The sequence below is a fragment of the Sceloporus occidentalis genome, unplaced genomic scaffold, assembly GCF_023333645.1.
Source record: "Sceloporus occidentalis isolate IW3139 unplaced genomic scaffold, rSceOcc1.0.p SCAF_7, whole genome shotgun sequence".
Classification (NCBI taxonomy): domain Eukaryota; kingdom Metazoa; phylum Chordata; class Lepidosauria; order Squamata; family Phrynosomatidae; genus Sceloporus; species Sceloporus occidentalis.
The window spans coordinates 23,345,340-23,362,433 of NW_028316987.1; the positions used below are offsets into that span (position 1 = coordinate 23,345,340).

General features: G+C 41.4%; 1 protein-coding gene across 7 annotated transcripts in view; it reads left to right on the forward strand.

The window, feature by feature from the left end:
• The window catches only part of FHOD3 (formin homology 2 domain containing 3), a 309,726-nt gene that overhangs the window by 281,149 nt on the left and 11,483 nt on the right, over positions 1 to 17,094 (forward strand). For 5 of the 7 annotated variants that reach the window (XM_089532343.1, XM_089532349.1, XM_089532345.1 and 2 more), the window contains 3 exons: positions 9,698 to 9,721; positions 13,378 to 13,549; positions 16,596 to 16,757. In XM_089532343.1, the coding sequence (XP_089388469.1) occupies positions 9,698 to 9,721; positions 13,378 to 13,549; positions 16,596 to 16,757 (358 nt within the window). The remainder of the gene's footprint in view (positions 1 to 9,697; positions 9,722 to 13,377; positions 13,550 to 16,595; positions 16,758 to 17,094) is intronic. The other 2 variants (XM_089532344.1, XM_089532348.1) reach the window with 1 other exon arrangement.

The window sequence follows — 17,094 nt, forward strand, 5'->3', positions numbered from 1 at the left end:
TGGGGAACCGCCGGGCGCAGGTTAAGCCTGGTGAATTCCCTAAAGGCCGTCTCCTTCGGGACTGACATGTAGTACCTCTGGGTCTCGGTATCAAAGAACATGTCAGTGTCCGGCTCCTGTGGCTCGTCCATGTCAGAGCCAGGGTCAGCTTCCTCCGCGTCCGAATGGAAGGAGAGAGGGGATGGCTGCCTCCGAGGGGAGGTAGGCTCACTGACGGTGGCAAGGTCTTGTGCCGGCGGCAGCGGTGTGGTCAGCACAGTGGCCGCATGCGCAGCGGCAGAAGTCTCCGGGCGCGAAGGGACCGTCGCCGAGGCCCTTTTGGAAGGGGAGCGTTGCTTGTGAGAAGCACGCTCCTTTGGCTTGGCTGGGTGCCCTGACCCAGTGTGGTCCTTGGGCTTGGACTTCTTGGGTGGAGCTGCCTCGGTCACTTCCTTATGACGCCTCTTCTTGGAAGATGCCGGCGTTACCGTTTGGTCCTCGGGGGGGAAGAAGGGGTTGTCCGGCAAGTCATGTAGGACAGTGGCTCCCTTGGAGAGGGCCTTGGCTGGCTTAGCCTTATCCGATGGTGCTGTCTTCCCCGAGGAAGATGCCTCCGTCTCGGGCAACTTGGATGCGTGTCGAGATGCCTTCGATGACGCCTTGGAGGACGGAGGCGAAGCGATCCGGACCTCCGCCTCCACACGCTCTCTCGAGCGCGAGCCCTCCGGGGATGGCTTCCTCTCGGATCTCTCCCTGGGCTCGGAACCCTCAGACCCCGAGGTCTTCTGGGGGCGCTTGGAGGGTTCGTCGGTGACACTGGGTCTCTGGGGACCACGGGTCACATCGGAGGTGGTAGGAGATCATGTCCCAGCCGGGACAGAGACCACACTTGCAACGCTGGCCCAGGACGAAGACACAGGTGGTGCGACTGGAGGGAGCGACGACGAGCGGGGACGTCCCTCCCGGACTTTTCCCAGGGCAATAGCTGAGGTCAGCCGGGACTCCCGGTTCTTCCTGGCCTGGGAGGACAGAGACTTACAAAGGAGGCAGGCTCTGGCATCGTGGTCCTTTCCCAGGCACAGCAGGCAGGAGGAGTGAGGGTCTTGAACGGGCACCTTGCCCCCGCAGACATCACACTTTTTGAAGGGTGCAGGCATCGTTCCAAGTCATCCGGTTAAAGGGAGAGTCAAAAGCGAAGTCAAAAACGAGCCAAGGAAGTCCGAAGTGACCGGGGCGGGAGAAAGAGAGTGGTCAAAAACAGTCCGAGGTCTAGTGAAAGTGATTCCGTAACAAGCAAGAGCGAGTGAAAGTTCCTTCAAGCAGCTAGCGCGGCAGAAAAAAGGAACTGGGGAAAGAGCGGGAAGGCAGGGGCCTTATAACGGGTGGGCAGAGTTACCGCCAAAAAGTTTCTATATGTTGCAAAGTAAACTTTGCCCAGTGATTCCAGAAGGTTCCGAGCAGCACTGCGCAGGCGCAGTAAAACCCATTTGTATGATTCGCAGAGACCACGAAGAAGAATGACAGGGAGAATACAACAGAAGTAGTCCTTCTAAACTTTCTTTAGAAGAAAGTTTGGTAGAGAATTAGTCTAACTTCCAACTTCCAGAACTCACTACCAAGGAAAGCAAGGCTGGTTTCTTCCCTGTTGTCCTTCTATTTTTCTGGTTTTCTTTATACAGGGTGGCATTTGCAATTCACTGGGTGTTTTTCAAGTTGGAAGCTCAACTTTCCTTGTTGTTGTTGTCTGTCTTCGAGTCATTTCCAATTTATGGGAACCCTAAGGCAAACCTATCATGAGGTTGAGAGGGCATGACTTGCCCAAAGTCTTGATCTTGTGTTGAATTTTAATGGCATTCTTCTTTTATTTGTTATTATTATGTGCTGCCTTGAATCCCATATTTGAGAGAAAGGCAGAATATAAATCTAGCAACTGAATCTAGTCATGATTCCTTGGGCAGTCCCCCATATGGGGTCTTTGCCTGCCCATGCATATGCAAGTCACTGTGCCTCATTATTTCTCATTCAATTGCCACAGCAATAACATTGCAAAAGGCTTCTTTTTTCTGAACTTCTATATAAACTGTCCAATGGAAAACCCTCTACTGCGATGTGAACATGTGAGTTTGACATCTAGATGGGTTAGACACCTAGATGTGCTCCATATTGGATGTCTTTTCTCTTGATTATCAGTTCTGCGGACTTTGTGTTATTTTTCATAAGGTTTACTTAGCAGAGGATCCTTCATTGGTAGGACAGAATAGAATCCATATGCACAGGATTCTGGATTATGCTAAACTGCAATAATATTACACTTCACTGAACATATATTTCTTTTTAGTACCATTCTGAAACCACTTAAAGCAAGCAGAGATGCATTTCATCAGTCTTGAAATCAGTGAAATCAATAGGACTTTGTGATAGAATGCTAGTTTAAATAGTTATAAAAATTAAGAAGAGAGAGTGTCTTAAATTGTACCCACTCAGTGCAGTACCAGCACCAAGTTTGCAATAACTAAATACAAACTACCTGTAGTCTCTTTTAGATTTTTTTTTTAAGCCAGACTTAGTTCCCAAATAATGTGTTGCAATAGAGGTGGAAGGCATTTTAAACAATTGACCTGTTACATGGTTTATATGTAGCACGAAGTTCTCATTTTTTTTTTACTTCTAATTTACTATAAGTTATTCTGTGACTTGAATATTGTTTGTAGACTGCACCCATTAAATCAAATGTTGACTCTTTATATAAATTCCATTGGTTCAACACATCTATTCTATTTAAAACGGCCAGTAGGATTCAGAGGGGAAAGTGTATATATTTAGTCTTAGATTATGAGACAGAAAGTTATCCAGTGTAATGTAATGAAAAATCCAATCAGAATTATTAAATTAAAATCAGAATGGAGTTAATTGCCTATTAAAGATTATGAATTGGGTTTTAGGTAATGGGGCACATGGCTGCCTTTATAAAAACATAGTTACTTTTTTTCTGTCAAGTGACCTTTAAAAATCCCTTTGGTTTCTAAACCTCATTTTAAATTAATGCAGTTTTACTCAATCCAGATAAAGTTGAAAGGATTGCCAGTACTTAATAAAAGTTTCCATCTGTCTTGGACATCCAATTGTGGAGTCTCAATTAGATGGTAATGCTTCATCACATATGAAGTTACCTCTGTTTGGGCTTTGGCATTGGTAGCTGTGGCAGGGCCAGAAGTCTAGGCAAGTTAAGTAATTAAAAATAATATTAAAAAGCTATGCCAATATAATGAATCCAAATGAGCATGGAATTTAAAGCAGTGTCTAACTACCATTTGTTCATCTTTATTGGCATTTGTTTCTCTGATAGTGGAATTTTAACTTTACTGATGAACTTTCAAATTGTATTGTAATTACACAAGAATTGTTTAAAAATCTAGCTGCTTATAAAGAAGTTAGATTTTATTCTGTATAATGTTAGATATTATAGAGCTATGGTCATGGCTCTAATATAAGACTGGGTTAAATTACTTTATATACTCGACTGTAAGTCAATCTTATGTATAAATCAAGAGAAGGTTTGGGGGCCAAAATTATAGGTTTTGATATGACCTGTGTATACATCAAGGGTAAAACTTAGGGTCATGCAACAAATGATGTAAAGAATGAAGGAATGGAAAACAGTGCTAAAGAACTTACAAAATTTCAGCAGGCATCATTGTTTGTGCTCATACTAAAGGCTGGATCAGTGAGAGAGTAGTCAGTGCTTCCAGAACATGTTGCAATCTTGCCTTTCAGCAGGGGATGGTTCCCTTTTTAATGAGAGTTAAAGTACAGTATTTACATTATTTACATTGACCCATGGATAAATTGACTCGGGTTTTGAGGGTCAATTTTTTGACTAAAATGTCTAGACTTATACTTGAGTATATACAGTAATCACATTATAACAAGCAATCAAGAGAATCAGCAGATTTTTTTTACTTATGTTTAAAAACAGCACTGAACCCTGGAGTTGAAGGGAGGTAGGTCTGAGGACAGCCCAATTTTGAGTCAGAAAGTGTAAGAAATGGCTAATTTATAAAAGTATAAAATTTGATAAAGTAACCTCAAGCAGATTTTCCTAACTCTGCTAGGGTTAAACTTTACTAGATGATGATGATGATGATGATGATTAGATTTACTAATTCACTATTTGTACATGCTGTAGTAAATGTTGTGCCTAGTAATGTACAATGTCCTTGGGATTATTTTATATTAGAAATGGGAGAGGGGTATTTTAATTTTTTACCAAGGCATGGTCAGTCACACTCCCTATTGCCCAGCTAGTGAACCCAGTGTGAAGTCAAAGGCTTTCATGGCCAGAATCCATAGTTTTGTGGGCATTTTGGACTATGTTTTGTAAGAGTTTATTCCTGTCATTTCGCCAGCATCAGTGGCTGGCATCTTCAGAGAATGCATTCTCTAAAGATGCCAGCCATAGATGCTCGCAAAACATCAGGAATAAACTCTTCCAGAACACAGCCACATAGCCCAAAAACCTCACAAAAAACGATAGTGAACCTTGTGTTGGACTAAGTACTGGTTAGGAGGAAGGCAGGGTGATGGAGAGGAATACTGTCAAGATGAAGGTATGATGACAAATAAAGTGATCAGTTCAAAGCAAATGAGATCTTCTTGCAGAAGGAATGTACAGGGCCAGAACTGAAGTTAGACCTTTAACATGGCTGGTTGGCTCAGGTCAAACATATTTTAGTGGAAGATTCCATTATTACCATTACTATCTGAAAATACAGGAAGCTTTTTTCTTCCTTTAAATTCTATCCAGATCTGGCTTCCTCTTTCTTAATGTAATTTCTCTTTGTTCTAAAATCCAAAAGAGTACAATTTTCTTTTTCTTTGTAGCCAACTTTTGTACCCTAAACCTAACTGGAACCAACCAGGGGGTATTAAGTCCTTTCTTCTGCAGTGGAAGAAAATTAGACAAAGACATCAAGAAATGAAACCAGTAGGTAGGAACAGGGTAAGGGCACAACCCATCCCTGGCCACTAAATGTGCTGTGAGAGGCCAGGTTCTGTTAGGAACCAGTTCGGCCAGCACTTGCTTTGTTCAATTGCCTCTACCCCATCCTGACTTTCCTTGAGGGCACTTCAGACAGGAGAGTCTCATTCTATTTTTGCCCAGCCACTATCAGCCAAATACCAAAATGGGATATTCCAGAAAGCGGATGGCACAATGAAAAGCCAGGAACCCTTTGGATTTCTCTTGGGGAAGCACAAGGTGAATGTTCTGGAAAAGGTTAAAGTCCAGGCTTTTCTATATGTAGGGAGATGGGAGCATTTTTCTCTTAAATGAAGAGAAAGTGAGTCAAACTTAGCTGGGTCCCCAGAGCATGTTGGGGAAGCTTATTTTGCCATCTATGGATCTAAACAGACCAGCGATAAACACCAGCATCGGGGCAGAGTGCGGGCATGGCAACCGCATGTCCCGGCCTCCCAACCAATTAGGAAGGCCACTGGGGGGAGAAGAGGCGGGACTTCCAGCCGCAAAGGCTGCTGGGGCTTGCAGTCCTATCCCCATCCCCTTCTCCCCGCAGTTGTCTGGCAGCCACGGAGAGTAGGGGAGGAAGAAGGAGCCCCATCCCCGTCCCCTTCTCCCCGTGGTTGTCTGGCAGCCACGGAGAGAAGGGGAGGAGGAGGGAGGCCCATCCCCTTCTCCCCGTGCTTGTCTGGCAGCCGCGGAGAGTAGGGGAGGAAGAAGGAGCCCCGTCCCCGTCCACTTCTCCCCGTGGTTGTCTGGCAGCCGCGGAGGGAAGGGGAGGAGGAAGGAGCCCCATCCTCTTCTCCCCGCTGGTGCCTGGCAGCTGTGGAGAGAAGGGAAGGAGGAAGGAGGTCTGACCCCGTCCCCCTCTCCCCGCGAGTGCCTGGCAGCCGCGGAAAAAACAGAACAGGGTCAGGGCTCCCGCCTCCTCCCCTTCCCCCTGCAGGGGCTTGCGCCAGCGCCGGCACCTGCGGGGAAAAGAGGAAGAGGAGGCAGACATGTCCCCGTCCCATTTTCCCCATGCAGTGCCTGTGCCAGCGCCGGCATCTGCAGGGAGAAGAAGAGGGGGGAGACAGGGGGATTCCCAACCTGGTGACCCCCAAGAAAGGGTCGAGAAACCCCCAGGTTGGGAACCCCTGTGTTAAAAGCTAGAGGTACATTTTTCTAAGTAGTGAATAGAAACAGATATGTCAGATATTTCTACTGATATTTACTGTACCAAACTTCTTAGAATTAGGCATTAACATACATACCAATAGTATCCTTTCATTCAGTCAGGCACTGAGTGGCTTACATTTTAAACTGCCACTTTCAGAATTTAAAAAAATATATAATATGTGAAGTGCTTTGAACAATCTATATTGGTGGTGATGATTTCCTACACTCGGATACAATACTACTAGAACTCTAATATTAGATGATAATATAAGTTTCCTTCTTTGAACTACTCTTGCCCCATTTACTCAATATACATCAAGTAGTTGTTCAAACACAGAAATGTCTAATAACAACACAGACCTGCATCAGTTACTTACATACTATACACTGATTGTTAGAAACAAAAATATCTTCTTTTCTGGCAGTCAATAATACTAAGTGATTAAATATACAACACAGTTTCATGGAGGGATATATTTTTACTGGCCATGAAAAGACGTACCATAATGTGAATAAGCAAACAGAACATACCTACGGAAGTTCCACTGCTGGAGGACTGGCTCTTTTTCAGTGTCGCTAGGCCCAAAGCAAAACAAACAGCTCCCTCATGGAACAAAGCATACCCTTAAAAAGCAATGCTAGTATGCTATCGTTTGTCCCTCCTGCAGCTAAGCCTTTTTACATCAAGTGTGCTGAAAACATCATGAAAGACAAAACAAATGAGGGAATACTTTCATTTCTCATGGTGAATGTTCTGGAACAAAAATAGATTAATTTCAATAAAATAATATTTGGACAAGAGTTTAATGATTAGCCTCAAGGTAGTAAAAATTAGGCACATTTAACCAAACTAAGGACCTAAAGGCACCAGATCCTGTCTGATCTTGGAAGCTAAGCTGGGTCAGTCCTGGTTAGTACTTTGATGGGAGACTGCCAGTGAGTACCAGGTGCTGTAGACTATATTTCAGAAGAAAGAACTGAAAGCACTATCTCTGAATATTCCTTCCCTAAGAAAAACTTACGAAATTCATGGGATTATCCTAAGTCAACAAGTGACATGCACACGCACACAGTGGCATCACTAGGGTTGGTGTCACCCTATGTGGTAATTCATGGTCGCCCCTTTATTGACCTTCTTCCATACCACACCATACAGAATTTTTAGCAGTTTTTTTTTTTTGTACTAATGTTACTCATAAATTGCAATTCCCGTATATTATTGAATGTAATGGTAATAGCTGTGGCATTAACAACTAGCAAAATTAAAATTATACCTTTAAATTGCAATATCATACACATAGTCAAAATATATTTACATGTACATAGTTTAACATGGTTAAAGTGAAAATTTGGTAAGGTGAGGTGTTCTTAAAGAAAATGTTAAAAGAATTTTTAATATTGTTCCAAAAAAACATTTTTTAAAAAAAATAAAATTTTACAATTTACAATTTCATTTAAAAAAACAAACAGTACCTCTCATTTCTCCTCCCACTGAGCCTCGGCTCACTCAAATCATCTCTCCAGCATTTTAAAAAGATTCAAGAGAACACCATAGCATGATTATGCCAAAAGGCATATGTTTGGGGAGCAGTGGTATCGCTCCTCCAGGGTATTACAATGGTGCAGCCTGCAGCCCGCCAGGGATGCCCCTGCATACTCACACACACACACACACACACACACACACACACACACATATGCATTCACACACAGAGTTAGGAAACTAGAGCTGTTATTGCAGATGCAAGAAATTTTTCCCCTCTTTCCTTCTGTTTTTCTATGCTGCAGCTAGTGGTGCAACTGAATCTTTTTGTAGCAACAGAACAGGGGAAGGGTGCTTACATCCTTATGCTAATACTCCAAACAACCCCCATCTACTTTTCTCCTAGTGGGCAAAAGATCAGTTCTTTGTACAGTATCTTTTTCCTAAGTGGGGAAAACAGATGGAATGAGAAACAAACACCTCTTATTAAAGTTTAAAACAAATAAACAAACAAACAAAAAACCAAAGTAGGCATTCCTTCCACTCCAATGAGAAATGAGCCTGTTCAGTGCTCACTGGGATCCATGTAATGTTTAGTGCCAAGTGGAAAAAGAAGATCGAGGGGAGAGAGTCTGCTTAAGCATCTTATTGTATTTTCCAGGAAGAGATCACTGCTGAGTGGAAATGCGGGCAGTGAACTCCTGCCAGGAACTGAGGATATACTGCAATAACTTGCTTCCTCTGGTAGTGTACTCAGGTGGATGAGTGTTAGAATCACAGAATCATAGAGTTGGAAGAGGGCACAAGGGTCATCCAGTCCAACTTCCAATCAAAGCACTCCCAACAGATAGCCATCCGGCTTCTGTTTAAAACCCTCCAAGCAAGGAGACTCCACTACACTGCAAGGGAGCATGTTCCACTGTCTAACAGCTTTGTTGACAGTGTTTGCACAGGTTTGGAGTTTAAAACAGGGCCAGCTACCTCCAAAATATGCCTAACAGCCTCCATGAGTTATGGAAAGCTACATGTTTGAAAGAAAAAACTGGCAAGATTTTGTTGGCCTGTGTGCACCACTTGCAGTAGGGGTCTCCAGTAACTGCAGGCCATTTGGATGCATAGGGAGCCCTGGTGGCACAGTGGTTTAATGACGCTACTGCAGCCATTTACAGTCACAAGGTTGTGAGTTTGATCCCAGGAACTCCAGGGTCCACTCAGCCTTGCATCCTTCAGTAGGTTGCTAAAATGAGTACCCAGCTAGTTGGGGGCAATTAGTTTACGCATTGGAAATTGCTTATGGAGTGCACTGATAAGCGGTATAGAAATGCACTTGCTATTGCTATTTTATTTATTTATTTTTAATGTCCTCGACACCACCACAAATTGGCTGCTATTATTTTCCTTAACATAGAAATTTACATGTACTTGTACATGTTTCCAAAGTGTATCCATTTTTGTAAGCATTTTTACTAATGGGCACACTTTTTCATATGTTCCTCTTAGTTAAAGCAAGTTTATATGCATTTTTCATAAATACATGTTTTTGTTCATGCACATTTTTCAAATATGCTCATGTTTTTTGCACTTTTTTTCTTGAGAGAAACATGGTGGTATCACCTAGCATTATATAAGTGTATATAAATGTGAATGTGAATATATGTATCAGCAGGACAGCACACAACAGGAAGAACTAAGAAATTTCACAGTGGCCATTCCCTATGGAAGAGTTAGGGGAAGTGTAGGCAGGGAACTCTTTTCCTCCAAAGTTCTCTATGGTCTGAGAAACCTCAGACATCATCATTCCCATAGGTATGGGGATTGCTGTTTGATTGCCTTGATAATGCAGCTTCAGCAGAAGCAAGAATAACATAATTTACTGCCAGTACAAGGGTAGGACATTTTCTGGTCAGGCTAGGAGATCTTTTGAAATTCAGCTTCATACTGGCTGTTTACTATTTTCGTGCTCAACCAACCCCATGATTACTCTTCTTGGCTCATGCTTTGACAATATTTCCTCAATATGTTCTGTCCTTTTCTATCCTGTTCCTTGGCTCCTCTGGTAGACTGATGAAGAAGATGACAATGAGGTATGACTGTGCAAGAGCATGCCCTTTTTTCTGTGTGCTGTGAAACATAGCAGAAACAGATCGATATAAGCCTTCATTATCATAGCCTTTGGAAGTCTGCTTTAATCCTCTTAATATCTACCATACCTGCAACCCTTACTTACTTACCTGGGAATAAGTCCCTTTGAACTCAGTGAGATTTACTTCTGAATATGTCTGCTAATTTTAATTAATTATTTGAAGGGGGGGAAGGATTTCACTCTCCATCTGCAAGGTGCTTGATTTCTGGCATGCTCTTTTTCATTCAGCATGATGGCAGTAGTCATTGACCTGAAACAGCATGGCAAGTCTAAACATTATAGAAGGTTGAAGAGAATGGACTAACATTGGATTTCTGACCCTCTGCTGCACAAACTATTGTATATACTCGACTATACGTCAATCTCATGTCTAAATCAAGGGTAACTTTTGGGGTCAAAGTTATGGATTTTGGTATGAGTCAAGGGTAAAACTTTGAGGCTCCTCAGGTCCATGGTGGCTCTTCAGCATTTCCCTGGCACTGGACAGAGGCTGTTTCTCTGCGCAGCAAGGAAGCACCAAAGAGCCCAGTTGCAGCCATTTTTTCCTTGGAGTTGGGTTAAACAGTCACAGGCACCCTCCGCCCCTTCAGTCCCACCAAGAAACCTACTTTTACAGCAGACTGTCCCTGGAATGGAAGCTCTTTACTGCTGGTCTGTCCGCAGTTGTCTGCAGTGGCCAACTTGTCTTCTCACAGAGGGTGAATTGATTACGGGGGTGAAGAGTCAGTTGCAGGAGAGCCAAATGTAAAAGGAGCTAAGGCAGGGAGGGAGAGAACATGTGTGTGCACGTGTGAGCATGCATGCATGCTGGACTAGAGAAACTGGGGAGGAAGGTGTGTGTGCATTTGTGGCTGGATCAGCTGTTGCTCCCAAAGAAATTAAAATGATCCTGCACTCTCTCTGCTTCCAGCAGCCCATTTCCAAGCATAGAGGGAAAGTGGGGAGGAAGGTGTATGGTATGTGTATGTGTTGGTCACTAAATGAACTGCCATCATCAGCATTACTGTACTAACTCGTATATAAATCGAACCAGGATTTTGGGGTCAATTTTGTGGCATAAATTTCTCAATTTATAGATGAGTACAGTGGAGCCTCCGCATACGTGGTCTTTTTATAGGCGGCTTTGAGCATAGGCGCTCAAAGCCGCTGGCGCGCGCAGGGCAAAAAGGACAGCACATCCCATTCAATTGGAAACAATGGGGCTCGAGCATAGGCGGATTTTTTTATACGTGGAGGGATCCGGAACGGATCCCCCGCGTATAATAAGGTTCCACTGTATATACGGTACTAATCCATTTCACTTTTCTAATTGTTTTAGCTATTCATGCTTTAAAAACTGTAGTGATAATCCAACACTGCAGAAAAGGAAGATGGCATTATTGTATTGGAACAGGAAGAATAATTGAGACAGAAAGGGCAGGTTGCATCAAAACTCCTACAGCAGTTTAATGACCTCTTCCCTTATTTATATTATGTCCGTGGTAGAAGAAACATGCCGAACAAGAAATGTGACAAGACTATGCAGCTTCTTACACAAAGTTGTGGTGACGGCTCTAAACATGTATTTCCTTAATTATGTTCTATGAGAACTGCCTAGCATTCTACCTATGAGCTATAAAGTAATGAAATAATTACTTCATATCAGTACAGTACAACTTAATTTTGTACTGAATGACTTACAGAATCTGATGGATTCCTGAATGTCCAGGGCTTTTTCCCAGTAGCTACTGCTGCTGATGCCAGCCTTTCTATAGAAAGGTAAGATATGATGGGCCATCATCACAAAGGTCCCTAGGTGCACAATCTAATGTGATGGAATTCAAGGTAGTTCCTGCTTGTTTTTCTGAAGAGCTCCAGGTGTTGAAACAAGCAACAGGTGGCTAGAGTGTAAAAGATACAAGTGCTGGAGTGAAGCAACCAAACACATTGGAACACAGAAATCATACCTACTGCATGAGCATAAGGATTGTGAATAAAGCATCGCATCCTCAAGTTCTTCATCCAACCAAACTTTTCCAGAGTCCCTTAGAGGTTATTAATGTCTACATAGCAAATGTGATACTGAAACCCTTAGAAGTTTGCTATGATGATTTTGCAAGGTGTTTTAAGGAGAAAACTGGTAATCTTTACAGTGATTTTAAGGCCACTGCAGAATAAGGGATCGAATGGTTCCAGTTTCAGTCTCTGTAGCTTGGACAAGACACTTGTAGACATCTGATCCAGCACATGCCTTTGTCCATTAAGGCTTTTTAACACAAGCTGAAGAAGAAGAGTGGATGGGTGAATCCAGAAAGTGGTGAACAGGTGGATTCAGTATGCCCACTCAAAAAGATCCTCCCAGTGGGGGTAAGATGTTAAAGAGATGGCTGGTGACACACATTCAGGCACAGTTGGAGAATATTGGTACTTTTCTGTCTGGGTTCCAGTTTGGTAATTGCACAGAATTTGGACTTAGTTACCTTAATTCACCCACCACCCTGATGGTCATCTTGATCAAGAGAGGGAGTACAATGACATTAATCTTAACTGGTCTCTATACAACCTCAAATAACATTGACCATTTTAATTCTCTTAGATTGACTGCGGATTAAGTGTTGGGAGCACTGTTTTACTCCATTCCTACTTTCAGAAAAAAGTATTAGACAAATAATATGCATGTTGCCTCAGTTCTCTCCCCACTACCACCACCTCAGTCTTCCCATGGGGAACTTCATTGTACCATCTTGTCTTGAATGGTGCTTAATAGCTGCATTAAGCTACTGGGTATGCTTTGGATATAGAGTTCAGTTCTATCATTATGCTAATGCCACTGTTTCTTACTGTATTTGTCCTTTCCTCTTCTCAAATAATTGGCTAAATGCCTTCTGATCTGGAAATCTCAACTTCTGGCACTATTTCTTGCTTCATTTTGAGTTGTCTCATCATAAGTTTTACATGGTAAAAGAGATTCAGAAGTAGTTTACCAGTGCTTCCTTCTGTGCAGTGCTGACAAGTGTTAGCTACGGAGGCACTGCTTTTGTCCCTATGAGATACTAAACCAGTATCATACACCAAGAAAGGCAAAACTGGTGCTGCCACATGTCTGTCTGGCGCATTTACCAAAAGCTTGTTTGATCTGAGACGTCTAACCAGTAGAAACGTTACTATCACCGTAATCTTAGTCATACATCACAGAAAGGTACGACCATGGTGGAACTAATTTGTACTAAGCTAAAAGGGTTGGTATTAAGTACAGTAAAAGGTTCTACACAACTCAGGAACAGATTATCTTTATATATATATAAAATTCTCTGAGGCTACTGCGATCTTCTTTTGAATGGTTTGCCCTTAGCAGTACATTAGCCCTCACTGGTGTGTCATAGATGTTGATTGTTTCTGGGCTTTGCTCCAGCCATGAGCTTTTAAAAAAATTCTCAAATGCTGAGTGATTTGTGTTTTTGTTCAGTTGATTCATTGCTTTAAGGTAGTGGTATAAACCACTTTTAGATTTGAGTGGTCAGGTCTGGAAAGACCTGGCATCTTCCTTCTACTAGAATTTATCTTTTAAGTTTTTCAAATTCGAAATGAAAACTGAAAATATTTATTTTCTTTCTGAAGTCTGGGAAATTCTCCAGCAGTTCCCCTGCACCACAGAACCAACCGCAAGGGCTGCAGTATGCTGAAGATGCTGAAGAACATGAGAACATGAAAGCTGTCCTGAAGATATCATCTCCAGGCGGGGAGAACACTACCGTGTTAGGAGTGCGCACTCGAAGCCGAGCCAATCGAGGTTAATACTCTGGTTTTACTTTAAACACTGGTGGTGTATGTTCTCATTTATTTTTATTAGTGCACACGTATCACAGTTGCAAGCTTTTTGGACAGTATGCTGTAAAAATATCTCAAAGGCCCACTGTGGTGGAGAAGATATGAGTAATGGAAGTGCTAATAGATATAACAGTAGCAAATCAGGGGTCTTGTGATGCCTCATTAGGTTTAGCCCTCATATATAGTGCAGGAAATCCAAACCAGACTCATAAGATGAAGACACAAATTTCATACATAAGTCCTACTTTGTAGTTTGGTTCGATGTGTCATTGAATGCTAGACCTGCTCAATAATTAGTTGATAATTTAAAGTTTAACTACCTACAAATATTCTCTTCTCTGATTTCTTGCTGGAGAGGACAAAAGAAAAGACTGGCTGACCAAAGAGGAACTCTTGTGGGTCACATCCCCTATCCCTGAAGAAATAGTTGCTACTAGTATCACCTTATCACATGTGTTTAGGGTCCTTTATCCCTATAAAAATCATGCGCATTATTGTTAATTCAAAGTACAATTCTTTACATATCAGCTCTGAAGTTAAATTTCATTTAATACATTGAGGTTTACTTAAGATAAAGTGAGTCTTTGATTACAGCTTTAATGTTAAATGTACATTGAAAAAAACACTTTACAGGTAAAATTCATATCTGTATCAAAGCATTTCATTGTTGCAGTAGCTGAAATGTCTTAGACCAAAATTGTGGCCAGAATCCTTCTGGAGTATTATGTCAGCATAAATTGGGATACACCAGTGGTTGTACTTTTTAGATGTTTGTTTAAAGAGGTATCCAGAGCTCACTTAAGCAAACTGTTCCCATTTACCCACAGTCCACCAGACCAGCTTAAAGACATGTCAACCAGAATGTCTACAAGAATGTTAGCACTGCATAAGCACTGGATATGATCTCAGCTTGTGTGCTGCTTACTTCCTGAAGAAAATACATGATTGTGCATTTATTTTTATGCTAAAGCTGGGGAGCCTACAAGCAAAGATGAGATCATGAAACTGCTTGTAATTTGAGTGAAGCATTACAGAACTTGTAAAGCCATAAGGAAATTCTTAACATCATATGCAATGTTCAAACCCTGAAAAGAAATGTCCAAGAGGTTTGTCAACAGTCTTTATTGTTGATATATGCAGTCACTTCTGATTCACTTCTTTTTTCAACTGCCAAAAAATGTGAAGACATAGTTTTGGGATACAGATTGTGGAGCAAGAATTAATTTTAAAAGCTGTCAGTTATCCAAAGGTACCTGAAGGCCTGCTTTTTATGGCACCATTAGTATATGGAAATCTTGAACACAGCTTTTATCCAGACATTCTTTCTACTTATTGTGTTGTATTATTTTGTATTGAATCCAGTCTTGACTCCCAAGATACTTTTTTCTGTGAAAACTTTGGATGTCTAATTTATCCTACATTGTGGTGGAGTGTTTGTTGTTAGCCTATAACTGTCAAAGCATCAAAAAAACTTCTGGCAATGTAAAGAAGTATAGCATAAGCTTTTGTGAACTCCACAACTCACTGCATCAGACACATGCAGGTTGGTGAAGTGGACTTTAGTCCACGAAAGCTTATACTAAATAAAACAAATTCGTCTTTTAGATGACACAAGGCTATTTGTTAATTTTGTCATATGCAGCAATATAAAGATCTCAATTTTGGAAGCACTAAAAATAGATAAAATGTAAATATAATAGACACTCCTCTATGTGATAAACATCTAGGTAATTATTTCACTGCAGATAATAATCATCCTTATGACCAATTCTAGTTGGCTTGAGATATAGCCAAGAGAATAAACTAGATTAAAACTAGAATGCAGCATTAGGAATTTAAAAAATCAGTCTCTTATCAGTCCCTGTTAGTTTTCCATGTCTGCTCTCTCAATTTTTGTCACTTTACAATTAAATACACACACACACACAAATTCACATTTATTTTCTCATTAGTTTTTCTTAATAAGCTCATATTGTATGCAGATTTCCCCAGTGTGCACAATTTGTTCAGAGCTTTTCCCAATAAACACGTATTTGCATGCGGCTGTTAGTCTGAGTACTATATCAACAAAGTCAAAAGCTGTGCTGCTTTAAAGATAGCTGTAATGCAATTCACACATATGTCTTTGAACTACAAATTAAGTGAATACACTAAATTGCAGGCCAACCATAGGAGTAGCTATAGAATAAGGTGGCAAACTGAGTGCATTGTCTCCTAAATTTTGCCTCCTCCCATGAAACTTCCCAAATTTCTAGCATAATAGACACTGAAACCTTGGAAGCTATTCACACCTAAAGTATTTGCAGTGTTCACATTCGCTTGGTAACTGCCTGCCCCTTTTCTTTTTATTCTCAATCTGTATTTCTAAATTCAAAGAGATAACCATGTTAGTCTGGAAAATCAGTGTGCAAAGGGATCTTGTAGCACCTTTGAGACCTACTGAAAGAAGGATTTTTGCAGACATTAGACTGCATCTAAGGAAGCAGGCTCAAGTCTACAAAAGCTCATGCTGCCACCATCTTGCTTTTATTTAGTCTCAAAGGTGGTACAAGATCCCTTTGCACGCTGTATTTCTAAACATTCATCTGAAATTTTAAGTTATTTACTATGCTAGAAATTTGGGATCTGAAGGAAAATTTAGGAGGAGTAGAATTATTATGGGAGGTAGTCAGTGCCCTCATTTTGTCTTCCCTGTAGTTACATTCTTGAGACCAATCATGTCTCTCCTTTGTTTATAAGCATTATCACAGTTGAATAGTAGCTGGCTGAAGTCACTGGGAAAAAACAAATCATAGCAGTGAAGATTCTCCTTTGCATCATCGTGATGTATCACGAAATTATCCTAAAGGTACACCAAAGTGTTCTCAAGCAGCTCTGTGTTTTTTGAAATCTGATCATTTTAATTCTCATTTCATCAAATCTTATGCATGACATGGGATTAATGGAGACACAGGTCATAAATGGAACAGAATTTCATGCATGGGGATGTCGTGCTTGCCATTTTCCAGGTCGTGTTGGTTCATGGAACACTGGCAACGATGATTCACCTAATGCTACAGATGACACAGCAGACGAGATAATGGACCGCATTGTCAAGTCTGCCACACAAGTGCCAAATCAGCGAGCTGTGCCTAGAGAAAGGAAACGATCAAGAGCAAACAGAAAATCATGTAAGTAAAACTGATTAACTAGGAAGGATAATTATTTCTGTACATGTTTCTGTAAACATAGATGTGCACAAGTGTTCAAAAAAAGATCTGTTCAGAACAGTGATGGGGAAACCAGGCCCTCCATATGTTGTTGGAGTACAAATCATCATTCCTGCTCATTGGCCTTGCTGGAGCTGATGAAAATTGAAGTTCAACATCCCTTGGAGGGCCATTGTTTTAATGACCTCTGGAGGGTCAAATATTGATTCAGTGTTTGAATTACAGAGGGCAAGCAGTGGCTGTCACCTTAACTTTTGTAGCAGCACCTTTGTAATTATATGTAAGCATTTGTATTTCA